Source organism: Frieseomelitta varia, unplaced genomic scaffold, assembly GCF_011392965.1.
Source record: "Frieseomelitta varia isolate USP_RPSP 00005682 unplaced genomic scaffold, Fvar_1.2 scaffold_252, whole genome shotgun sequence".
Classification (NCBI taxonomy): domain Eukaryota; kingdom Metazoa; phylum Arthropoda; class Insecta; order Hymenoptera; family Apidae; genus Frieseomelitta; species Frieseomelitta varia.
This window is the reverse complement of record NW_025109982.1, coordinates 118,877-144,946: the sequence shown is the minus strand read 5'-3', so window position 1 is coordinate 144,946 and position 26,070 is coordinate 118,877. Positions and strand designations below refer to the sequence as shown.

Sequence of the window (26,070 nt, the reverse complement as noted above, 5' to 3'; positions counted from 1 at the left end):
GTTTAGTTTGGTCTCGGAAATAGTTTGTGCACGAGAATACGTACTATGCGTATTATTATGCGTTGATAAAGTGAGGAATGTGATTATGGACACAGTACCAAACGAACAAATGAAACGAAGATCCTAGTGGCGAAGTGGCAAAAAAGAAAAAGAAAAAAAAAAAAGGAAAAGAAAAAAGAGAAAACAGATGAAATAAAAAATGCAAGGGAATAAAGTAGCGTTAACGTGTTAGAGTGAAAGAACTGCTGCGTTACGGTTTACAGCGTTGGGTCGACCGACCGCGACGAATTTCGTTCTTTGGCTTCTCTTTCGTGTGTCCGACAATAAAACGACGCTTCGTCGAAGTGTTCGACGGAAACGAACAACAACCGTAAATCAATCAGCAGACAAATCAAAAGTATGTTATGTACTTAGCCGTTAAATTGTACCGTGTCAAACGATTTTTCAAAATCTTGTCCGTCATTGTCGACCGACACGACGTCTCGATACTGTAATGAAGCGCATGGGATATTATATCACCTAGGTAACCGAAAGAAACAGAAAAAAGAAAAAAAAAAAAAGATTCTAATCTCATCGCGGCGTAGCTCGTGACTATTAAAAACTAATTTTAGAGATTCCATTTTCAATACGATCCTTGTCTACGATCGAAGGGAAGAAAAAGAAGAAGAAATAATCAGTGGCATTTGAAGTATCAACATCTGTTAGGTTTCGATTGATTTTTTTTTTTTTTTTTTTTTTTTTTTTTATCGAGATTTTGATAGTGGCGAGCTCCGCGTTCTTCCGACAACAGGGGTCTTAACTAATCGGTGACGACTTACTTAACGAATGTTTCTCAATTTTTAAGTCGCGCATCGGCATTTAGGTGCATACATCCTGGGGGCAAGAAGTCTATTTGATATTTATATTTTAATATACACGGGCCGATTATATTTAGTGTATTGTAATTATTGAATATTAATTGAATTGGCCTCCGGAGCCTGCTCGTCCAGCTACGCGGTAGAATTGTTAATGCAACAATTGCAGTAACAAGAACGACACGCATACACACACAAACACATAATAACATGGAGAAAAAAAAGAGACGAAGACACGGAGGAATGAAATAATTTGATGGAGGGGCAGGCTACCGGGACAAGAATCCACGATTTTCTGTATATTACTGTAGTATAATAATCAAACACTAAAGACTAATGCTTAAGGTGATCGATGAGATCTTCGACGCTCTTCGAAGCCGTGTAAGTGTAATATCGAGAAGTTAAGCTAGCGGAACAACATGAAAAGCAAACAAAAAAGGAAAAAAAAGACGCAAGAAAAATAAAAAAAAAAAAAAAGAAACGAATAAACGAAAAGAAACACACGTATATATATATATATACATATATAAACAGAAAAGATAAGAATAAAACAACAATTAATTAACTAAACAACAGAAAGCAAGAGAGAAGTATACACACAGCGGTACAGGCATCACTATGTTTTAAATGGTTAATAAAATGCAGATGTCCGTGTATTCGCTCGGACACTTTTTCAACTGAGTTCTCGCTGTCTTTTTACGGTTGTATTATTATTATTTTATCAAACGCTCTTTATCAAACCCTTGTTTCTCTTCATTTTGCTTTGCTTTTCCGCGATTCAGCCCTGATTCCATTGCAACGTCGACGTTCCATCGACGATCAATGGATCATCATTGCGAAATATCTTTGCGTTTCTCTTCCATCTTTTCGTCGACGAACGATGTACGAGTATCCCTCATCGTGAAGGGAAGCATGTCGCCAGAATCGGTCACGAATTCGGGGGACCCGCGCATCGCGTATGCGAGCATCGACGTTACCGGTTCTTCGCTTCCTGCATTCTTTAGCTTCTGTCGCAAATCGTAAACCTACGCGTAAGCAGGAAGAGATCGCGATCCCGTCGTGTCGGATTAAAAAGAAAACAGAAAAGAAAAAAAAAAGGAAAAAATAGAGTTCACTACATCGGACGAGTACGAGTTTATTTAGTGCGGTATGAACGTTGGTTTAGAGTTCACTACATGTATAATTATATTCGGTGGAAGAGATATAGTAAGATTATAAATCGAAGCATTAATTAAACAGTGACAGTTTAAATCTCAATCTGTCGAAAGGTCATTGGTAAAGTGGCGTAATTATTACATTTTTTCTATAACGTGTCTAGAATTTTATGTACGATTTTTTAAAGATACCACGAGAGAGAGAAAAATAGAACAATTGTAATCTAATCTTGTACGTTTCTAATTCCAATTGAAGTTACATCTTTCAGACACGTAGACGTGTGTGTGTGTGTGAAATTATTGCTTCGACTCTTAAAACATACAAAATTTCATACGTTGCCAATTTTATGATGTTACTGCATCTCTTTCGTCGATAATACGTACCTGTTATCACTTAAGCGCGCAATCAAAGCAACCGTACGATCGAAGCGAAAATACAAAATAAAAAAAAAAAAAAATAGGAAGGATGTAACGATCAACGCGGAACAAATTTGATCAAAAGAGCCTCGCGTTCATCTAAGCCATAGATGGAAACTCATTGGGGGAGATGAAGGAGGATCAAACTAAACGTCCCTTTTTATAACTTTGCATCGAATTCAGCGAACCACGAATTCTTTTTTTTCTCGGGACTCGGAAAAACAAATTAGCGCGTGTTTCTTCTCTGCTCTATATCTAACTGTGCTTTTAGCGCGACACACACGATGAAAATATATACACAATTACACGTACGCGTAGCGTAGATTTTTACTCGATGCTCGTAGAGAGAGATTCGAATCGTCTAATTGTAATATGTACGATGAAATGTAGAAAGCAAAAGGAAAGAAAAGAAACTCTGTAGAGCAAAGATACTGACACACGTGCATACATATACACATACACACTCGATATATATAATAACTGTGTATTCTTCGACGTAAGATTTTTCTTGTAGTTTTTCAATCGTGTTAGTCGCTAAGATCAACTACCTGTCCTAAGTAACTGACCAAAACGGACTAACGTTATCTTCCAGAAAGCTATGGTAAGGCGATTGAGAGTGGTTTAACTATATTTCACTACTTCAATGTATTTCATATATGTTCGAGAAGAGACGCGAAAAAGATGATCGAACGTGAACTCATGCTCGCGAGTCTGTATCTCTCATCTAAGTTCTTTACAGTTTTACAAATGGCTAGAGTTCTTCGCATTTTGACAATGATAAAAATATCTGACGCCTAAACAAATAGAACTTTGCGTTATTAATTTTCGACAAACGGAAAAAAAATATGGCCAGTTGCTTTGCTGGTTGAACTACGATTGAACTAGCTTTATCCTTGAAGAAGAAAATAAGACAAAGAACATATCAGTATCATGGTCGTCGATACGAAAAAAAAAAAAAAAAAAAGAAAAGAATCTGATATTCTCTTCTGAAAAATTTCTAAAAGGAAGACAGTTATATTCTTCTCCTGTTTTTCTTTTTTTTCATTCGTCCTTAATTTTTCGAAGAACGTACCGTTCACCTAGATAGTACAATAAAAAGTAGAAGTTCCTTGTAAACGTGCTAAGAGACAGACAGGACTGTTTTTAATTACAAAAAGCGCGCATCCTAATTAAACCGAAGTAGCCAAGTTACAAATCGTAGCAGACTCTAGTTAAACGAATCGAACAAATGAAATAAATTTCAATCGACAGGCAGCCAGTTACCAGACTTTTCAAATACACGCTTGTTATGATAAATAATGATAATTGTTCGATCGACGATGAAATTAGTTCGACGCGAAAGCAGTATCCTGGACACGAGAAAAAAAAAAAAGAAAAAAAAAAACGAAAAAGAAGAAATGTAAAAAGTGCAGGAAGCCTTAAAATACAACTGAGGTTGCAACTTTGGCGAAATAAAAAAATAAGAAAGAAAAGGAAAAAGAAAAAAGAAAAATGTATGCACCAATATTAACGCGCTTTTCTGTGTCGTAAAAAAGAAAAAAAAAAAAATTATTCGTCCTCGAGCATGATATATGTGTATATTTCTCGCCGAAATGAACGATGTGCAGATTTTTTTTTTTTTCTTTTAAAAAAAAATTGAAATAATAACTGTTTCAAGATTATACGTAGCCGTCATTTATTATTAATGCAGTCGACGTACAATATCGTCATTTGCTTAACGCGAGTAAAAGTTTCAATGATGCCGATGAGTTCAGGATAAACACAAGAAAGCAGAAAAGAGAAATGGATTACGTACTATCTAAGCATGCGACTGAATAATCAACCTGAAAATTATTGCAATATTGCGCGACATTGTAGAAGATAATAGTCAACGATTGTATAAAGAGTACGACATTTATGAGCAATGTTATATAAGTATGTGTATATATATATATATATATATAAACAAAAAGTACATACATATATATGCGTATACTTGTAATAATTGATAAAACCAGGGTAAACATTAATTATTATCTATGTGTAATATTTAAAGGGCGCCTGGAGCGCGATCCGCGCACAGCTGCTCTGTATGTCACTGTAATAGTTATGCGTGTTTGCATTTACGAAATAGGAAAAGAAAAAAAATGTATATTATATAACACTAACATTAATAATAATAATAATAATAATAATAATAATAATAATAATAATAATGCTAATAATAATAATAACGATAGATATGCCCGGTGATACATATTTATTGTAAATAACGGTAATAAGAACTAATCGTACGTTTCTCAATTCGTAACACGCCAGCCTTGTTCGTATCGAGAATCGCAATAATTTAAAAAAAGAACGATGAACAAAATTAATGAAACAAAGTAACGTTGCGTGTAACGTGTTGAGAGAAAAATCGAGAGCAGAAAAAAAAAACAGATAACTAAGTAGACTGTCGTAGGTTTATTACTCGTTATTATTGCTCCTGCCTATTCGCAAACTTTGACTGTAATTATCTTGTAAACACGTTGGACCAAGTCGTTGTGAGCATTAGCTGTAAATTAGTAGAGTACCGTTTCGCCGGTTTCGTGGTCGTCGAAACGCTGAGTTCAAACGCTCGAACAGAAATTCTTGTAGCTTGTATCGAGAATTTACCGATTGTCCAAGCGAGGAGGATCGATCTAATAAAACAGTGTTTATCGTTTTACAGCATTAAAACAAGTCGTTGAGTGCGTGGCATGTTCCGTAATTATAGCGCCTATCTTCTTTACCTAGGAGGTATACATCGATTTTAAATCTCGTTTAAAGAATCGACTGTTACTACTCGATTTCATTGCGATCGGGTACTTGAATCGTTCGTATCAATGAGTTAGTAATCGTCGAATACCGTTTCTCGTGACTCTACTTTTTAATAGTCTGACAAATCCAAAGTAAACGAGAATACAGGCTACGAGAGATGCTTTACTCTCTCTTTCTAAGGAGGAGTCAAGCTCTGCTCGAACTCTCTTTTTTGTATTTTGTACACGCGACGCTCACATCGACAAGGCTTGCAAAACGGAAGACTTTCGTAGACCTCGAGATATTTGCTAAATTTTACTATCGTGTTATCTCTCGCGAATCGCTTAATGGACTTTTACAAGATCATCGTGTTGGTAACTTTTTGAAAACAAGAAAGAGGAACAGTTTTAACTTGCAACTAGATTGAAACGTGAAATTGCGACGTGTCGTTCCTAGAGAAAATAAACATTCTTAGCAAAAGTAGCTACTTTTCAAACGCACTATTCGTTTCTTTTCGATAATGGCACCAGTGAGGATCGCGTAAATCGTTTCCGTGTGGTGAAAATAAAACGTCAAACTCTAGCAAAGTCACGGTAAAACAATTGGAAAGTTATCCGTCATTACGTCAATGTTGCATTGTTTGTGTAATAACAAGCAAATTATTACTATCATGGTATATATTGATAGATCGATGATAATAATGTAACGATACTACTACAAAATGAATGTTGCCTTTTATCACATTGGTTAATCATAAACAAAAAACGTAAGGGAAAACTTAATGAATTACATACGATTGTATTAACGACGACTAATAACTATAAATACTATCTATTGTATTATGAGTACTAATAACAATTACTGTGTACAATATGGAGGTTCGTATGATTGTAAATGATATGTGTTGCGTTGATGTGTAACGCGTCCCTATATTAAAATGGGGGCTGTGAAAATAAATCAACCAGACACTTTGTTGGCCTTCTATATTGCCCTGACACACAGGAATATTATATATACTTGATATGAGTCGACTGAAATGTTTTTAATAAACACTAGTGCCTCAAATGTGACAAGTTTCAGTTATATTCATTTATTTTTCGTTCGTAGGTATAGTATAAATATTACATCTACTTGCACGAAGACAGAATTAACAGTCAACAAATATGTGCGAATCGTATCATTACATTTCATCACTCAGTATCTATCGGAACAAATGCGTTTACCAACAGTTCGTTTATAAATGCGTATAAATCCATTATGACTGAATAAACGGAAACACTATTAGCCAGAAGTATTATGTGAACTATTCTTAATTACTGCCATTTGCGTGGTCGTTTTTACATATTCTATAGGAAATGATTTTGATGGTATATGAAAGAAGTATCGCATAAATCCTATTGCCAGTAGAAGGTGCATCCCAAGGACTACTACGATATATATTATCCTATACCTTCCTAAAAATTAATTTGTTTTATTAAATTATTCTCATAAACATGCTTATTTTTATATATAATACCTGATATTAGAGGTAACAATGATCTCAATAATACTCCTCCAGATAAGAAAGTTGCTACTGCAACTAAACTCCATTGTAGCCACTCGATTTGAATTGTCCATAAAAAAGTTACTGGGATATAGATGGCTAAAGAATATCCATAAAGGCATAAAAGCTCCAAAAGTCCAGGTGTTGTATAAGACTAAAACAATTGTACCCTCGGCATTATTATATACTATCTTTCAAAAAAGATGAATGATTATTGTCAAACCTCGATTAATTCTTCTTCTGTGTTCCTTGAATTAGTAGTCCACTTTAATGCACCCCACAACATAAGAGGTAATAGCCATGCGTACAAAAATATACATGTGGCAGCATAAGATACAATATGAAACTCGTATCTCCAATGGTATTTGCTGGAATTAGCTGTTTGCAAATAACTAGCCAGATTTCCACTAATCGCTATAGAAAATATTAGCGTAACACAAATCCAGAATGGACCATAAAGATCTGGATTCGGTCTGATATGAGATATCAAGTAATTATCAGTGTTATGTGGAAACATGGACCTTTTGATTCTTTCCACCACGTCATTTGTCTTTACATTGAAAAATTTTTGGTAATACTCTATTGTCCAGAAACTGTGCGATACAGCTAGAAGAAAAAAAGGAAGTATAGTTCTTTTTTTTTAAAGAGATGCACAAGTACTTGACATTGATGTGACACGAGATCTTAAATTGTAATATTCACCATAGAAGTGAAAAAACAAAAAGTGCAAAAACCGTTATAAAATTACTCCTAACTAAACAAAAGACCATAAAAGCATAAACCTTCATTTTTATTAGGCATTCCTTGTAAATCTTCAATGATACCGATTCCTGTAGGATCATTTGAGAGGTTATTAAAACCTTGATGACTGGAGGTATTGACGTCCAACTGAGCTTGGGCAATGTTTCCTTCATGATTTATCGAAGGAAAGTCTTGAAACGAAATAAATTGTGACTCACTTGCTTTCGACTGACTTCCATCCATAGCTATTTATTTTGCACTTTTGCCCATCCGTTTGACAAGAGTGGCACGTATACATTGCAAAAAGGATGTAAATATATATATATGTACACACACACATACACATGTACACAACGTTTTGCTCGACCAATCCAAATTAAGTGTCGTCAGTTAAAATTTACTGTTATATTTTTTATTAACTTTACTTTTTATTTGAATAAATAAAAAATTGCCAAACAAAATATATGTACATATATGTATATATATATATACGATACTTTTAATAAAACTGTACATCAATCATGCATAAATTTATGTAATTGAGTCTCAAATCTCTTAATTTTATATACATATATACGACCAATATATGTAATATGTATAACTAAGGTAATGTATAGAAAACAAAATTACTATAATTATCCGTAGTTTACTATGATAGAATGATATAAAAGTAATTTGCTATTATTAAAGCAATTAGTAGACTTAATAGAATGATTAATATCTTGATATATTTATATCAAAATAAATATGAAAGATGCAAAGATTTGGACTATCGCTATTATTTTTTTTTCTACGAGAATTTATGTATCTAATAAATTCGAAAAGTTTATAAATTACAAGCGCAAATGAAATATATTTATCTAGCTATGTGATGTATCATATAGGTACCCTATTAGCCTGGCTGAATTTAGACAGTAGTTGATTACCTTTCTGACAGTTCAAAAAGAACTTATTAGAACGTTCTCATAAGGTCAAAATAACATCGAACGATATTTTTTTTCGTACAGTATTACCAACAATGTATTCCTTTGTATAAAATAAGTGAACGAGAAGGAAGATAAAGGTATGTTTTGAAATGTTTTGTTACTTAAGTTTTTAGTACATATGCATAATTTCTTTTAGTTTGGTACTTTTGTTTCTACGTTTCATAAGAAGAAATTATTTTTTAGGATATAACATTTAATTATTAGTAATAATTGCTAGCCATTGGAATAAGTTTTATTTGTTTCTGGATAGGTTAGGTGGCTCACACTTTCTCCTAAAATTCTGCAACACTCAACAGTGACCAAGTATTAAAAAATGTTAAAACGAGCTCCTAATCTTCTGAAGTTTCTTCAGAATATCAGCCATTACAATAAAGAATATTTATACATGTTTCAAGTGGGATACGCAAGAAGGCACGTTAGTACTTTAATAACCTGTAACTATAATGCGAGATACAAGGTGCAAATTGTTGCAAATCCTCGAAAGATCTTTAGTGTAAACAGTGTACAGCATTCACAAGAATGGAGATGGATCCTTATTACAGTTTCCAAGCCGATATCTGTTATAGCAAAAGTACAGAAAGAAGAAACGGGAAATTCAAGTAAAAAGACAGAGAGCGATGTACAAAAAATAATAGAATTAAAACAAGAAAATTTAGGACAGTTAAAAGAAAGGAAGTTAGATGTTAAATCTGATGAGAGCCAGGCTAAAGAAGGTCAACAGAATGCGAAGACAGAAGGTACAGAAGGAATTATAGTCAAAAAAGTATAATAAAAAATTTTTTGATTTTTCAGTCATCTTTTATTTTCATTGATTTTCATCATTGATAATGCCATTTATATTTTATTCTGTTTTACTTTCAGTTAAAAAGAAGAAAATGGATAAAAGGGTGTCGTCTTTAGAACGTAATTTTATTACACCGGTTAGAGCCATGTCTGATTTTTTGTTGAAACCATCTGATCTTGAAAATTTACCAAAGACAAAAAGAAGATCACCTTATGAATATGAACCTCCAATTACTGTTTACTGGAGAAAAGATGTGGAAGCTAAGTAAGCTTGTATATTTTGATTGAAATCCAGTTCTAACGTAAATGTAAATTACACAGTAATGTTCAAGATACTGTGTTTACTTTCAGAGCAATAGAAGTTTGGGGATCAAGGGAAACTTTAATGAAAGAACTTCTTAAAAAAGAACTTGAACAGAAAGCGTATCAACAAAGTAAAAACAATATTTTTTTCTTTTATCTACATATAATATTCAACTGGTGTAAATATTTCAATTTGAATGTTCTATAATTTCATAGATATATTTACTGTTAAACGAAGATTAAGAGATTATAGGCGAGAAATAGGTAGCAAAGCCCAGGTTTTTGAACAAGAAGGACTTTTTGGAAGATCTGGTAAAGTAGTTTTAACTGCTATTGCAATGTAAGCTCTATTTTCTTACTTTATTTGAAAATATTTCGTCATTCGTGTACTAATTTATCTTTCTTTTTTTTTTTTGTTTTTTTGTTTTTAGCAATGGATGTAATTTTTTATTTAAGCTGTGTGCGTGGTTATATACTGGTTCCCATAGTATGTTTTCAGAGTGTGTACATTCTGCTGCAGATACTTGTAATCAATTAATATTAGCGTATGGTATACATAAATCAGTACAAGTAGGCACAAAATTATATCACATGAAATTAAAATAAAACTACTTGCTTTTCATCTACTACTCATATCATTTTAAATATTTCAGACTCCTAATCCTGATCATCCGTATGGCTATACAAACATGAGATATGTATCTTCTTTAATATCTGGTGTCGGTATCTTTTGCGTTGGAACTGGTTTATCTGTTTATCACGGAATTCACGGTCTTTTATATCCTTCAACTATAGAATCGCTTTATTGGGCATATTTTATCTTAGCCGGTTCCTTGGTATCCGAGGGAGCAACCTTGTTAGTAGCAATACAATCAATAAAAAGAGGTGCTGAAGAAAAGCGACAAACATTTAAAGAATATGTATTAGGAGGTCAAGATCCGTCCGTAAATGTTGTGCTCATGGAAGATTTCGCAGCGGTAAGTGTTTATTAAAAAAAAATAAGCATAGAAACGTTCGCAGTTGTTAAATGCGAGGTGTTTTTTTTTAATTTGTTAGGTACTTGGTCTTGTATGTGCTGCTGTTTGTATGAGTTTAACTTCTTTTTTCGGAAACTCGATGTTTGATGCCACTGGGTCCCTTTTAGTCGGTGGTTTACTTGGCGCTATAGCCGGGTTTATAATACATACAAATGCTGCTGCTTTAATTGGAAGAAGTATATCTCAAGAAGATCTAGACAGGATTAATGCGGAATTGGAAGCGGATATAATGGTTTTATTTTTATGATTGTAGCACAGTAATATTGTATGCACAAATATCTTTATTTGAGTTAATCGATTTTGTAATAATTAGGTTCGAGCAATTTATGATGTCAAGGGTATCGATATGGGTAATAATTTGGTTCGATACAAAGCTGAATTAGACTTTGATGGCAGGGAATTAACAAGGTCTTACTTGGAGAAACACGATCTTGTCCAGATGTTAAAGGTAATAGCTTAGTGTCCATCTTATATTGAGTTAAAAATTATTATACTCCTCAGGAAATAACAGAGATGACAGACATAAAAGAATTGGAAGCATTTATGTTAAAGCACGGTGAAGCTATTGTTGATATGCTCGGTGGAGAGATAGATAGAATGGAATTAAATCTGAAGGTATCTCAGAAACGTTTTACATATAACGTTTAACTTTTAACTTTTTGACATTACGATTTAATATTTTTCTTTGATATTTGCAGAAAAAACACCCCGAAATTCGGCACTGTGATCTGGAAATCTTATAAGTACAGTACGGGGATTAATAAACGGCTTATATTTCGATGTAAATAATGTTTCATAATAGCACTTGTGCAATGTATCCTATTTACTATATCTTATTTATATATTATTTATATAGATATAGTATGCGTATTATTCTTTATACGCTAAAGAAAGAAACAAGCTAAATAAATTTAAATTTCTTATATATAATTACCTCCTACTTTAAATTTATTGATCTTACAATCTCACTATACGTATCGTGCAAAATATGAGTGTTACATATTGTCTTAAATTATTGATTTTTTCCAAGTATCTCTCGTAGCATATTACAAGCGACAACAGACGGTTACTATGGATACTTTCCCCTATTTACGAAAGAATTCTCAGGTATTAAAGTGTTCTTGTTTCCAGTGAGGCAGACACGTTCAAATATGACGTATTTTAATCACATTAGAAAGATTGAACATTTTTACGCCATTGGAAAATCAATAAAATGAATCGATTGAACGAAAGAGTTTCAAGACGATGGAGTACCCCGGGAACCTCGCGGAGAAACCATTCAAGCAGTAGTGAGGAATCTTCGTCACTTACCGACAGCACTGAGCATTCACTATGTGTGCAAAATACTAGCACGCCTCTTAGATTTGAATGGTCAAATTCAGGAGAGATCAACAGGTCCCGACGAGGACAAGGAGATATCGAGGACACAGAAGAAGTATTCTCTGACAAAAAGGAATTGAGAAAATTTCAGAGACAGAAAGAGCGTGCCGACCGAAAGAGATATCAGGACAATCATGAAAGACTGAGAGAAGGACACGACCGACGTGAGAGACAAAGGCACGATAAACGTTTTGAAGATTCTGCGAATAAAAGGCAGAAGAAAACATCTAGTTCAGAATCTTCGAACAAGAATTATGGTGAAAGCGACTTTGAACGCTCGAAAAAGAAGAAACGAGGTTTCATAGTTAGAAATATTGGAATTTTATCGTTGAATAATTTAATGCTTTGATACGGAAAAAATATATTTTCAATTTTTTGTAGGAAGTTTTTCAAAGGATTTTTAAAAAATTTTCAGATTCAATTTTGAAAGATTTATATAAAAGATGTAAAAGTATTAAATTAAAAGGAAGATTTTAATTTGTTTTACAGGTGACAATGAATTGCCCATTACGGAAATATTAAAAAGGTCGCAAGAGAATGCGCATACTAAATACGAGCACGAAGCGCCACTACCTGTATTAACAACGGATAAGGTTTACGTACAGCATAGGGGTGGTTTCAGTGCAATGAAAATCAATCAAATAAAGAATTCGTCCAGTGATAAAAAAACTGAAAGAGAAAGCAGCGTTGACCTTGACGATGGTCAAAATTCTCCGCCTATAAAGATGGCCATTATGCTCCAACAATTTTGGAAAAATACAGGTTTTTTATACCAAGGTCTTTTAGGCGGATTGGCGCTTGTGCATTTTATAATGGTATATTTCTACTTTACTTTAGAAAAAAATCTTTTTGTTGTTGTGCTTTATTCTTTATTTAAATCTCCTTTCCAGTTACACGTATTTTTCAATAATTCCATGGAATTCATTATGAAATACTCGACATTTTGCGAAATTTATACAAACGTCTTTTCATTTCTTATTGTCATGTGTATCGTTACAACGTTCGACAGGTACGTTCGATTTATATTAACAAAATACGTTTCCTAAATTCTAAAATTTCTTATGATCGTTAGATTTGATTTAGCACGATTCGACGTGGAACATCTGCGTGAGCTTTACTTCGACTACAACAAAGCAGTAATAGCAGTTCCTTTGTACCTCGTCGTTTTCTGTCTTCATCAAGTCAACGCAGGAACCGACAATCAATTAACTTTAATACACTATTACAATTCTAATGACTCCGCGTGGCAAAATGTACGCAGAAGATAACATTGTTTAGCGATGGTGACTTTTGAACAAATTTTGTTTCAGGTAACTAATATTCAATCTCTTCTGGATGACTTAAATAGTTGGCAAAAGATATCGATGTCTAAAGATTTACTCGCATTCTTTGCCTGGTTGTTCATTTCCCTTGGTACCAAGGATGATTCGTTTCTAATGTACTTGCAATCGATGGAGAAGTATGCGAACGATATTGAGTCTTCCAGACGGTAAACTGATCAAACTTTCTTCGGTAAAGATGCATTAATTAAGGATAGGATACATATAATATAGAGGAATTTAGATATAATTAATAATTGATAAATATTAATTATTAAGAATATTTGAGATTTTACTCACGAAAGTTCGTTGCAAGATTGTAAATGAGTACTTAAAATTATTATATCGCGTCTTAAATTGAATTCCCCGTAATTATAGGTTCTTTATTTTACGCAAGAAGATTTGTAAATTAATTCAATATAACGTAGAGCATAAGTTCGATTCTACCATTGACTAGGTCTAATCCATGTAATAATTAATTGATTATATAAAGATTTGTGTCTGAAAGTGTGTGAAATTTATTATAACATACTCTTAACTATGTTTACAAACAATTTTGATTTAAATTTGGTACGTAGTTTGCAAAAAAAAATTAAATTTTATCGAAACGAATGCTTCGATCTATTGAGTAGAATTTGTAAATATTTATACATTTTATAGATTAAATGGAATATCGGAGGAAAGCTGGGAGTCCAATTTGGAAAATTCAATCGTAAAAGTTTGCAAATTAATCGGTTTAATTAGTTTGTTTTGCTAATAAAAATAAGGTCGATTCATGGACATTCTATGTTTGTGTTGTCGTACACTATTGCGTTCCTTGTTTAAGATTGGTAGTGCCATCTATCGGAGTTATCTATTTCATCGCTTTAGTTTTACTTAATGTTTAATTCGAATCAAAACTCAGAGGTGGCAGCACACGTCTTGTACGAATGGTGCTGCCATCTAAAGACAACTGAGTTTTAAGTCGAACTAAAATGATGAAATGAAAAATTTCGATAGATGGCGGCACATCAGTTAGACAAGGATAACATCAGTGTGCGATAAGGATAAGATATATATTGTGTGTTAGACAAGGAAAGCAACAGCATGCAATAAAGATAGACATATGCTGTATATTAAACAAGGAGAGACAATAGTGTACGACAAAGACAGAGGTCATGATTAATTTCATCGTTTCACCGCTACGCGCCGCTAGTATTTCAATGCCCAGAAATCGATTAAATTTTCATTTGAGGAGAAAACTAATTAAACGGATTAATTTACACAGTTTTGCGTTTGCATCTTTCAAATTCGAGCCTCAGCTCTCGTCCAATATCGCACATGGCTTATAAAATACGCGCATAAAGATTTAAAAATTCCACTCAATAGATCAAAGTTCCCGCCTCGATAATAACTTCATTTTTTACAAACTGCTTTTCAAATTCCAGTAGAAATTGTTCTTAAAATCTTTATTCAATCGATCGATAATAAAATAATAAAATAATTTTTCTCAATTTTCAGTAATATTTTATTGAAAAAATATTGAAGAAGAGAATAGTCGATCTATAATTTTTGGGTGGCGCTGATCACTTTTCCAGAAAAAAAATTATTTAACAAATTCGAGCTCAATAAGAGCGAAAGAAATCATTGTTCAATTAGTTGGCTTGAAAAATGAACAAATGTTGGCTGTCATGTTGCATTAAAATTCGTTTACGATACTTTGTTTAATCGTACCTCTTATATGTAATTTTTTCGTTCGAATCATTATGAATTCATGTTGAATCGAATGTATATTCATAGTATATATCTATGAGAATTGCGAAATACAAAAATAATTGGGATGTCAGATCTGGCTAAGGAAATTTCTGGCACGTACGATTTCAATGTTTATTCGTAACAGAATAGGGTCTGATATGTACAATATTTATAAAGTTCTAAACTCTAACAGACAGTACACGTACATGTAATACCAATGAAGACAATAACATTGAGAATAAAATAACATATGACGCGATAATAAAATACGTCGTTAGACTTTGCGTTGAGCGCGGTACCGCGTTGGATCGACGATCACGCGAATAAATTTTACCGGTTTCACCGATACCGTAGGAAAACAGAAATTATTCTGCCACCAGTCGAATAAGAGAAAATAAACCAGAAAATCATCAAACGATGGGAAATTGCGCGCACGCAATGTGAATTCAAGCGCGTCTAAAGTCACTCGAAATGGAAACAAAGAAAATTATAAATTACCGCGTGTGCAACCGTCGACGCAACAGCGTGCTCTCTCGTTGTACGACAAACTTTGCTATAAATAATGTGCGAAGGCTCGTATTGATCTGCGAAGCAAGACAGATAAATATATATATATATATATAATATATATAATATATATATGCAATATAATATATATATCATATATGAATAAATACTGTACGTACATTTATTGTACAAATTACTATCGGTTCCCTCGTCACGGAACTTTACATCCGGCGATAATTTAAAATATCTCTGAACTTAACGCTAACTCGTCAAGGCACTGTTCACAGTTCTGTCCGAGCTTCTTTCGTCTGTTTCGCTGAATTTCGACGTCGTCCCCCCCTCCCCGCACGTTCGAAGAAAGATCGGCGCGCGCGTCCTCGATCTTTCCGGTAAAGGTAAACGATCCCTCCTGCTTCTTCGTCGAATATAAATTAAAGAAGCGAAAATGGTTTTTTCGCGTAACGAGAAAACTCGAGGAACGCGGTCGACTTTTTCGTAGAATAGGGAGGGCGGGGGACGATGGTGTTTCGCGATTGCTCGAACAATCGTTTCTCTCTGATCTCCCGTGTTTCTCCCGTGTATGTATGTGTTTCTCGGTGTGTCTGTGTGCGCGTGTGTTTTTGGTTCTAATTTTTTTTTCTTTCTTTTTTTTTCTTTCTTTTTTTTTTTTNTTTTTTTTTTTGGTGAAAAAGCAGGACGACAGAATGGTCCGTTTGATCGACAAATGGGGGACTGGGCTTTGGCCCCGAGAGGAAAACAGCGTCGTGTTTCGATCGCCACCGCAGAACGAGACGCGTCGCTGTCTGACTTTTTACTAGGCTAAAGAACGCTAAACTCGCCCGTGTGTATACCCGTGTATATACCTTTAGAAACATTTGTGCGGATTCGTTTACGGCAGTATTCGAACGGACAGCGTGATTTGTACGACAGCGAAAGACGTTCGTAGCCGTAGAAGATCACTTGTCGCGAGCCAGATCCTGGGGACAGCCATCGGTGATCGATGGCTGGCTGTCCCGTGGTAAAAAAGAAAAAAAAAAAAAAAAAAGAAGAAAAAGAAGACGAACAGCCTCCCTCGCTCTTCCTCGAGAACGAGAAACGGCTCGCCTCGCGAATAAACACGCTTCGAAAAAAACGTGGCATTCGCCTACAACGTTCGCGCATTTCCGAAACGTACTGTCACGGGACAACTTTTCTTTCGTCGAGAGACACGTTGGCGTGATCCCCTTGCCCCTCCTCGGGGGGGAGGGGGGGAGGGGGGGGGCAGTAGTCGAGAATTGAGTCGACAATTGAGATTCATTTAGACGGAGACGTCCTTTTCTCTCCTCTGGCAACCGATCGATTCGATCGGAAGAACGTTTCTCTCGCGGAAGGGAATCGGTCGACGAATCGAAGCGAGCATCTCTCGACGACCGTTCGTTTCGTTATCGAATATCGGTAACTGGGAGCCGGCGCCTCTCTCTTTCACTCTCTCTCTCTTTATCCGTGTTCCTTTCTTTCTTCGTTGAATGCCACTCGGTAGAAAGATGGAGAAACGGCAGCGAGCCCACGACTTTGAAGATCTCTGCGGCGGTGAAGAAGACGCGGACACACGGTGGTGATCCGGGAACGTTCCTCGCGCCGTTTCCTCCATTTTTCCTCCGTTTTCTTTCCCTTTGCAGCCCCTTTGTAACGTGGCCCTGCCCCTCCGGCACAGAAATTCCACGGGCTCTCTCTGTTCGAGGGGCCAAGGGAAATTTCAGCGGCAGAAACGCAGGAAATCCTGAATAGCGAACGCCGGGAGAAGGATCTCCCCTTTTCCACGGCCGCCCCCTCCCACTTCTCCACGCTTCCGGCACAACGATCAAACGGCCCCCGCGCCGTCCTGCATGTATCTGCACCAGGAACGGCCGTTGTTGTTGCTCTCGCGGGCTTGCAGCAATTCTCAGTCGTCGAAGTCGTGCCTGAGCTTTATGTACAGGCACGAGCCGAGAACGATGCCGAACAGCTCGAGAACCGACAGGCCCAGGCCAACCGCCCCCAGGATGATCAGGTGATCCTTCGTCGTCTCCAGAAACTTGTAGATACAACCCTGAACAAGAGAATAATTCGAATGATTCGACGCGTCTCTTTTTTTTTTTTTCTTTCTTTCGTGTCGCGGCAAGAGTGCAGCGACAAGTTAATTGATTATAATTGAAAGTGCTTTTAACTTTAGTTTTGGAAATGATTTAGTTGAGGAAATTTCATTTGAAAGTTCGTTCGTGGAAATTCGAGTAAAATCAATCGTTTTGAAGTAAATCTGTGGAAAATAGTATAAATTAGAAGTATTCGTTTATTTAAAATGAATGGGTTTCAACATTAATAGGAGTCAGAATAATTTGAATATCGAGGTATTGAAAGATTAATTATTGATATTAAATAGGATCGTGAACCTTCGTACAATCGAAGAGTTCGGATAGTAGAAGCTCACTGGCTTCCTCTATTCTATTCTTATTTGTTTGAACAATAAGAGATAGTAGATAATGATGACAAAAGTTGATCAATCATGATTTCGTATGTCTGAAACTCAACGTTAACTGGTTCTTATAAATGAAATTTTATCGTATATCTATAATATTAAAGCTATTGGTCCAAACGACAAATTTATAATTTTTAAATAGTAGACACTTCATAAATGTAAAACAGAGTATTTTTCAGGATTCAAATGATCTTTCGTAAAATGCGTGTATGTCTGAAACTCAACATTAACTGGTTCTTATAAATGAAATTTTATCGTGTATCTATAATATTAAAACTACCAAATTGGTCCAAACGACAAATTTATAATTTTTAGATAGTAGACACTTCATAAACTCAACATTAACTGGTTCTTATAAATGAAATTTTATCGTATATCTATAATATTAAAACTACCAAATTGGTCCAAACGACAAATTTATAATTTTTAGATAATGGACACTTCATAAATGTAAAACAGAGTATTTTTCAGGATTCAAATGATCTTTCGTAAAATGCGTGTATGTCTGAAACTCAACATTAACTGGTTCTTATAAATGAAATTTTATCGTATATCTATAATATTAAAACTACCAAATTGGTTCAAATTTGTAATTTTAATTTAAAAACGACAAATTTACAATTTTTTGATAGCGGACACTTCATAAATGTAAAACAAAGGGATTCAAATGATCTTTCGTACGTGTACTCTCTTGTATCGCAAAATTCTCTTTCGTTTTAATGTCTCTAATCTCTCGATATTTTGTGCTTCAAGCTCTTTCCAGCGCCAAGTTTCCGATCGATCGGGCGAAACATAATTCGAAGAAATGCAGCTGGCATTCTAACTGCGAAGGGCTAACGAATCGTTCGTAAAACAATGCTCGATTTATAGCGGGGGGGCACCGCGATGTGTTAAAGTTCGAAAAAACGTAAAACGTTTTCGTTTTAGAACCGCGGAGAAGGGTGGAATTGAATTGGACTGAAAATCGATTGGTACCGTGTAATGGATGTTGGACGGATGATCCCTCCTTCCGCAAAGGAGGGTCGGTGTCTTGCAACAGCTATCTGGAACGAGGCTTCCGTTCTTGAGGACATCCTCGCCTTTGTGCCACTCGCTCACCAGCCAGTCCTCGAATCTCACGGCTCCGCAGCATTTGAACTGGAACGTTCGTTTGCAAATAAAATAAACTGTAAATAAATATCGAGTACATTCTGGCTACAGTCGCGAGTATTCTCTAAATTTAATCTTGGGATATGACGAAGATTGTTTCAGGCTCGGGTATATGTTTATATTATTGTATTACGTCTATATATATATTTTTTATATATAAATACAGTTTTATAAATAATGGTTTTTATATATAATAAATATATATAAATATAGTTTTATATATAACAGTTATTTATATATAATTTATATATAATTTATATATAATTTATATATAATTTATATAGTTTATATATAAATATAGTTTTTATATGTAAATAGTTTTGTAAATAATCGTACAATTTTATTATTTTAGCAATCAAAGTCGTCGATACGACTGATTTTAGATTTTTCGTTCTTTACAAGTGCTTAAAAAAATACCTACAGACATTCTTGTTAAAATTAATATTAATTCTCATATTAATTTCTGATTGAACGAAGTAACACAATTATTAATGTTCACGTGTTACAAAAGAAGAAAACTCATTTACGTACGCCAACACTTTCCCGGCGGGATATTTGAAACGACAGTTGCGTACAAGTAAGAACATGTACTACAATATTTATTAGAACTATTAGAATTATAGAAACTTTGTAAATAATCGTTTTATTATTTCTAATGTAACCGATATGACTGTGATTTCAGAAACGTTTCGTTTCTTACAAGTGCTTAAAAGATACTTACAAGTGCTTAATTAGAATTAATATTACACGGGTTAATTAGAATTAATATTAATGTTTGGACAGAAATGCAACTGTACAAATCTATTTATTTCAATTGCCAATTGATACGATTGTTCCTATCATCTTGTTGTTGAGTTAGGTCAAGTCAATCGTATTGGCTGTTCCATCGTATCTTTTGTCCTAACAGACATTTTCATTTATTTATTTATAAGCCGTGTGTTCCACGTTTGGACGCGGCGTAAATGTATCTTGAGATGAGCATCGGGTTTCGCTGTCGAGAAGAAGAGGAAACGGATCGATGAATGGGACGGCCACGTTAATCGATTCGCGGAGAAGCGACTCGGGGCCATTTCGCGACGCGATAACGATGATTTGCCGTCGTAAACGTGGCGGAGTAACAGTGGCAGCGGTAGTCAGGGCATAGAGAAAAATGGCTAGGCGATATCGCCGTCCATGTGCAGGCACACAGTGCAGTCGTTTCAACGTACAACGAAACTTAATGACATTCTGCGTTGCGTTGGTAGATAGTGGCGGAGAAAAACGGTGAAAAAGGAGGATGAGCGAAAAGAAAGGAGGAAAGGAAAGAGATAAATAAGGGAGAGAGAACGCTCTGTGAAAGCAACTCTAGCGTAAATAGATATCTTTGAAAAGTTTTTTTGCTTTTTTTTTTTTTTTTTTTTTTTTTTTTTTTTTTTTTTAGAAGCGAACACACGTTCGTTGCATACGTTGCAAATCCGAATTAATACGTATGCACGTTCGTGATATCGACTTGGATGCAGAAAGTTAATTAATAGCTCTCGCGACAATCTGTATAAAGTCACGTGTAAGATCATACGCTACTGTACAAAAATATTCTGCAACTGGGTGATGTGCACAAAAATTATTTAAAAATTTACAAATGAGATTGAATCGAATATTTATCAATATTTTCTACAATTTGCTTCGAAATCGTTTATAGCGTCACTCGGATTGTTTTGTGCAATGCTATAAATAACATTGTCGAATATGCTTCAATAGAACAATTATTTATTATAACAAAAAGTTTGAACACTACTTTCGCAACCAAACCGAAAGAGATTAAGTTTATTACGATTAGACGACCTACTCGAAACGTCCAGCTGTCAGCAATTTTTCGGACAGAGTCAAAGCGACATTATTACGTTGAAAGTGGTATTGCTATAAAAGCGGGAACAGACTAAAAATGGAGTATGGGTGAAACTAAGGATCGCTTGGCAAGGATGCAGGAAAACTGAAGAAAACGTACACTGCGACGACTAAATAGCCTCGAGTATCAAATCGCTCGTAGCGAAGGACCATTTAAGGCCTCGTGCTATAAGCAATACCTCTTGGTGATGAAACTCTATCTGCAATCGCGGTAGACTGAAACGATTAACGTATTAGAAGGTTTAACTCGTTCGGTCAAACTACGAGTCAACAGTGACCCACAGAGCAAAAGGAGTTTTCTCGCCGATCGTTCGCCTATATATTTCTACGACACATTTTCTTATTCTGTTTCGCTTGATGAATTGCTTACTATACCAACTACGAATTCCCGTGGCGTCGCGTAATCGATGAAATTATAGCATGTGTTTTAGTCGTACGATGTACAGCTGTCAGAAGTCAACGCGGATCGTCTATGCGTAATTAGAGAAACTTGTTCATTTTCTTACGTTTAAGAAAAACTGCGGTCGCTGCGGTATAGATCTTAAATAAATACAATTATTTGCAGAAATACTTTACAATTAGGATGTAACTTTAACTAGTTTCCAAAATTTTCTGCGATCTGAGGCAAGAAATTTCTGAAAAGGTACACACATTTCTATTATGTTGAAAATAAAATTATTTCATTATCAAATATTGATTAAACATACAGCAGAATATAAATAATATAATTTTTAATCAATACTAAATGAAGGTATTGAAACTTAAATGAAATGTTGCAGAAAGAAATTATTTGAAAGAAAATGAAAGAATACATGAAAATATTTATTCGTACGTAATCACGATATAACATAGACTGATATAACTGGAGAATCGCCTACTTGTACGACTTGATCGGTCAATTAAATTAATCCGATAAAAACGTTATTTTATCAAATAGACAGACAGCTTATTAAAACGTGGCAGCGTGGTTGTATCGGACACAATTCACGCTTGAATTACACAACTTTATTAAAAAGAATATCGTGTCTATATAATGTATATTTATAACTCCTGCTTTAGTTCAGAAGATAGCTCTTAACCTTTCGAATGATCTCTCATCGAACCAAGAAAATTACATTGTGAAACACTTGTATCAGAATAAAATAAAATTTTTAAAAACCACACTAAAATTGCTGAGGGAAACGATTTTTAAAAATTTACAAACAAATAGACAAATAGAAGTCTTAAACAGTAAAACAGAGGAGTTCTCCGTTTTACATCCTGCAGAGTTTGCTCTAAATGTAATTCTAAAATCAACGATCGCTAATACAAAAATCAACGATCACCACCGAAGACAATAATTCCATCGATTGCAAAGTAAACGCCGTGAATAATAATCGGCGTTGTTAACTGTTCAATTTGGCGCGCAAACATGCGCTCGAGCAGACAAACGGTTGCGCGGCGACGGATTTAAGATCAAGCAAATCCTTCAAGCCAAGCGGTGAACATCATCGTTCGCAGTAACGTCAAATTACGATAATCTGCCGCGCACAATGCACGATCGACGAATCATCGTTCACTCGTGTCTTTGATCGCTAATCGTAGACACGATACGTGCATCACCGTTTCTTATACGAAAGAATGAGAAAGAAGCATTCTTACAATAGCGGCGGAAGAAAGAACGGGGAAGAAAGAGCGTCATTGTCAAAGGCTGTGCAGCGTTTATTTTTCACTGGTAACGAACAATAAACGTACATTTACCGAGAATTTCATAAACCTATAATTATTAAACTGTCATTTACGGTTTTACGATTCATTCGACTTCCGTTGCCAGTAATTCGATCTAGCCCAGGTTGTTTTCCTTTATTTAATTTACAACAGTTATAAATTACCTTTCTTGGAGAGAATAACAATACGTGCGGAGTCAAGTTGCTTGGAAAATCCTGATATTTTCAAAAATAGAACAAAAGAATATTTACCTCGTTCGGTACACAGTTCGTACTTAGGAGACACAACAGGTAGAAAAGGCACATACCGTTATTCCCTATCTTTGTGCAAGAGCCTTAGTTTTCATCAGCTGTTGACTGAGACTTTTATTGCCTTTCGGTCAGGAAATTTCTCGAGAAAAGGGACAGTTATTCTGTCAGGTAACCAATGTGTCAAACACCGGTCAAACTCTAGCTACTCTAACTATGCACATTCCATTCCGGTTAGCTCGAAACATAGAATATTTTTTAATATTCCAGTTTTGTTTATAAATTGTACGTAACAGCACGCTCCAGTTTTCCATTCTCACTGGAGAAAGAAATTTATTTCGAGTGAATTTGCGATGTTTTTCCTTAATTTCTCGTTTTTCGATATATTTGAAATATGTACTTGGAATTCTCCTCTCAAGTAACAGCTTACGGGTATTTCTATTTAAAGAAAATAATTAAATAATGAATATAATATAAGTATATAAAGATAATATAAATGATAAATAAATTCGGCAATGCTCTGTGTTAATGTAAATGAAAAAATTAATAATTCTGCCTCTTTCCGATAAAGTGGTTTCACAAAGCCTTAATTTCAGTCATCGAACGAATTTCGTAAGTTACCATGGTCTGATTCTCTCGGGTTTCATTGACGAGCGCGCGTGCACTATTTTAATTAAACGGCTCGCGTAAACGCTATTGTTTAATACGTTGTGGTGACGCCACTGGATAACTCGGTGCGGTCGTGAGAGCCCGCGCGTGCGTTTTCAAGTGCGACAGAGAGACCATCGAGGAGAGGAAAAAGAAAGGACGATTAACAGAAGGGAGAAGAGGAGAACGATCGTACGAACAGCCAAGAGAGAGAAGGTAACGACTCCCAGGCACGGATTTAGGCGTGGGATGGTGGAGTGGTGTAAGGATGAGGGCCCTTTCGCTCTCGATGCACGCCAAAGTACTGTAGTTCCCTGTTTGCCACCACACTGCACAACGTACTAGCAATTTTTACGCACGATTATAATATGTTACCCTTTCGTGTCGTTTCGTGTCATATTTCACAATTTACGTTACATTTTATAGTTTGTCCATAATTTAAAAATTTGTCCATTCCAAATGTACAATTAGTTGAATATTATGTAAGGAAACAATTAATTTGCTAAAATTAATGATATTTGTAATTTTTAGGTATTAGCACTATGTAAAATATTCTGTATAGTGTTTGTAGGTTTCGTCTTAATTCTTCGTATTCGCCAATTTTTACAAAAGCGTCCGGTTGAATTTAAGACGTCATCAAACTGCAAGAACGTTTATAAATTAAGACGAAACTCGATTTGATTTATCGAATTGATTGGCTTGTAATATTTTATAGTCGATTTATTAAGACCGCGTGAATTCAAAGTTCGGATAATACGTTCACTGCCTTAAAATACTTAAACTTTCCCCTATGCTGTGAGCTCAAGCTAACACCCTCCTCGACGTTTATTCTCGAGCCGGCTGGGGTAAGCTTCGTGATGCATAATGGAGCTGCCCGATTGATATCCAAGCAACCGTCCGAAACTTCTACAATCTCAAATACAATGTCGGCTTAAATTGTGGGCACAATGGATTGGTCGCGCAGCGAACCCACAAAACAAAGAGGAAGCTATTTAAGGCTACACACGTACATTCTAAATCAATTTCTGTTAATTCGCTTAATTACTACCGTTAAACAAACAAAGATTCTTAATCCCCTTAAAATAATTGAGATAATTTAAAATAATTGAGAGAATTATTCAGAAAATAAGTATCAGATAAAGTTTATGTCTACACGAATGATTATTTTTTGTTAATAAGTTGAAGAAACAAGTGACAACGTTACAAATGAGTATAGTTACATTCGATTTATTGCGTTTTATTCTATTTCACATATACATATGTATATGTAAATACATCGATATGTAGCCTGCAACAAGGCAACGCTGCGACCGATCTTTCGAGGCTGCTGTTGGAAAGACGTTCGAGATGACCGTGATTGTCTGAAACATACACACACGTATCAATCTAAACATCCGTGACACGTAACGAGGACTCGAAGAGCAACCTCGTATTCATCGGCACACAAATACAGAAATACGCGTGAACCGACCCATCATTCTGTATACGTACACGTATATATTTATATGCCAGCGTATTGGGTGTGCACACACGCTCGTACAACTTAACATGAAATCCCGTTTCAATATTCCCGATCTGTTAGATGTGTTCAAATTATTCGAAGAATACATCCGTTTTAACGGACATTTCAAAAATGAAAAAATTACAAGTTCATTTTATCTTTCTTTGAAATTTACTTCAAACAAAGTTAACAGTTTCTACAAATTAACTGCGAAATTTTTAAAAACTTATCATAGGACGGGAATCGATATTATGCACAAAAAGAATGACAAAATTAATCGATGTTATCGATGCGAGTATTTACGACACTTTAATTTTTATTAAAACAAGTTTTCAAGACAATTTACAAGATTCCCCACAAATTGTCTAAGTAATTTCAATTTGCTCGACTAATCGATCCTGTTTGTAACAAGATCGCGTTAAACATCCCATTCGAGGCGATCGGCTATACATCGTGGAGTAGTATGTACACACGATATACCACTATCGACAGAGGCACGCATACCCGTTGGTACATAAGTTCCGGGCGGCGCAAGTAGAAATGCCACATGCACCTCGGTTTCGAAGGGGTCTGCGTGCGTCCCGGTAGCGACAACAACAGCGCGGGAGCAGCCGAGAACGGAAGACGGAGGACGCTAGTGTAGAAAGAGACGCTTCTATGGGAAGGAAGAAAGAAAGAGAGGAGAGAAAAGAGAGACGAGACAAGGGGAAGAGAGAAGGAGAAACGGACAGACGTACTCGTTTCTCGGATCGAGCAGTATGTACGAGGACGAGAGAAGAGGACGGTGGTGATGTTACAGGGGGGACCTTTTCCCTCTATCGCGTGGCTCCACCCACACGCCGCCACCGCCGCCGTCGAGGCGCACAATCTGGCAACAGTGGCTCGCTATAACCGATATTGTGGCCGTGGATTGAATGGAGGGGA

The 26,070-nt window shown here is 35.4% G+C and overlaps 5 protein-coding genes across 8 annotated transcripts in view; 3 read left to right on the top strand and 2 right to left on the bottom strand.

The window, feature by feature from the left end:
* The window catches only part of LOC122528577 (homeodomain-interacting protein kinase 2), a 33,518-nt gene extending 28,975 nt beyond the window's left edge, over positions 1–4,543 (top strand). For both annotated transcript variants that reach the window (XM_043653862.1, XM_043653860.1), the window contains one exon: positions 3,471–4,543. In XM_043653862.1, coding sequence (XP_043509797.1) covers positions 3,471–3,508 — 38 coding nt within the window. In that variant the 3' untranslated portion in view covers positions 3,509–4,543. The remainder of the gene's footprint in view (positions 1–3,470) is intronic.
* Positions 4,544–6,256: 1,713 nt separating this feature from the next.
* LOC122528580 (protein YIPF1) lies at positions 6,257–7,794 on the bottom strand. The gene is made up of 4 exons (XM_043653867.1): positions 7,508–7,794; positions 6,949–7,331; positions 6,699–6,879; positions 6,257–6,636 (listed from the first exon to the last, which is right to left on the bottom strand). Exons 1-4 carry the CDS (start codon positions 7,707–7,709, stop codon positions 6,464–6,466), a joined length of 939 nt encoding a protein of 312 aa, XP_043509802.1. The 5' UTR covers positions 7,710–7,794; the 3' UTR covers positions 6,257–6,463.
* A 545-nt stretch (positions 7,795–8,339) lies between these two features.
* On the top strand, positions 8,340–11,492 carry LOC122528578 (zinc transporter 9). 3 transcript variants are annotated; one of them, XM_043653865.1, is made up of 11 exons: positions 8,340–8,529; positions 8,708–9,189; positions 9,314–9,500; positions 9,587–9,669; positions 9,755–9,878; positions 9,970–10,108; positions 10,192–10,515; positions 10,595–10,807; positions 10,889–11,023; positions 11,077–11,190; positions 11,274–11,492. In XM_043653865.1, exons 2-11 carry the CDS (start codon positions 8,766–8,768, stop codon positions 11,316–11,318), a joined length of 1,788 nt encoding a protein of 595 aa, XP_043509800.1. In that variant the 5' UTR covers positions 8,340–8,529; positions 8,708–8,765; the 3' UTR covers positions 11,319–11,492. The 3 variants fall into 3 exon arrangements, with proteins under 3 accessions (XP_043509800.1, XP_043509798.1, XP_043509799.1); XM_043653863.1 differs by having other exon boundaries at positions 8,703–9,189; XM_043653864.1 differs by having other exon boundaries at positions 8,340–8,556; positions 8,703–9,189.
* Positions 11,493–11,523: 31 nt separating this feature from the next.
* On the top strand, positions 11,524–13,781 carry LOC122528579. The gene is made up of 5 exons (XM_043653866.1): positions 11,524–12,251; positions 12,445–12,770; positions 12,846–12,964; positions 13,028–13,208; positions 13,266–13,781. The coding sequence occupies exons 1-5, from the start codon at positions 11,789–11,791 to the stop codon at positions 13,446–13,448; spliced, it is 1,272 nt and encodes a 423-aa protein (XP_043509801.1). The 5' UTR covers positions 11,524–11,788; the 3' UTR covers positions 13,449–13,781.
* Positions 13,782–15,126: 1,345 nt separating this feature from the next.
* LOC122528575 (CD151 antigen-like) lies at positions 15,127–19,585 on the bottom strand. Its single transcript, XM_043653859.1, has 3 exons — positions 19,580–19,585; positions 18,985–19,203; positions 15,127–17,583 (listed from the first exon to the last, which is right to left on the bottom strand). The coding sequence occupies exons 1-3, from the start codon at positions 19,583–19,585 to the stop codon at positions 17,437–17,439; spliced, it is 372 nt and encodes a 123-aa protein (XP_043509794.1). The 3' UTR covers positions 15,127–17,436.
* Between the last annotated feature and the right edge of the window lie 6,485 nt (positions 19,586–26,070).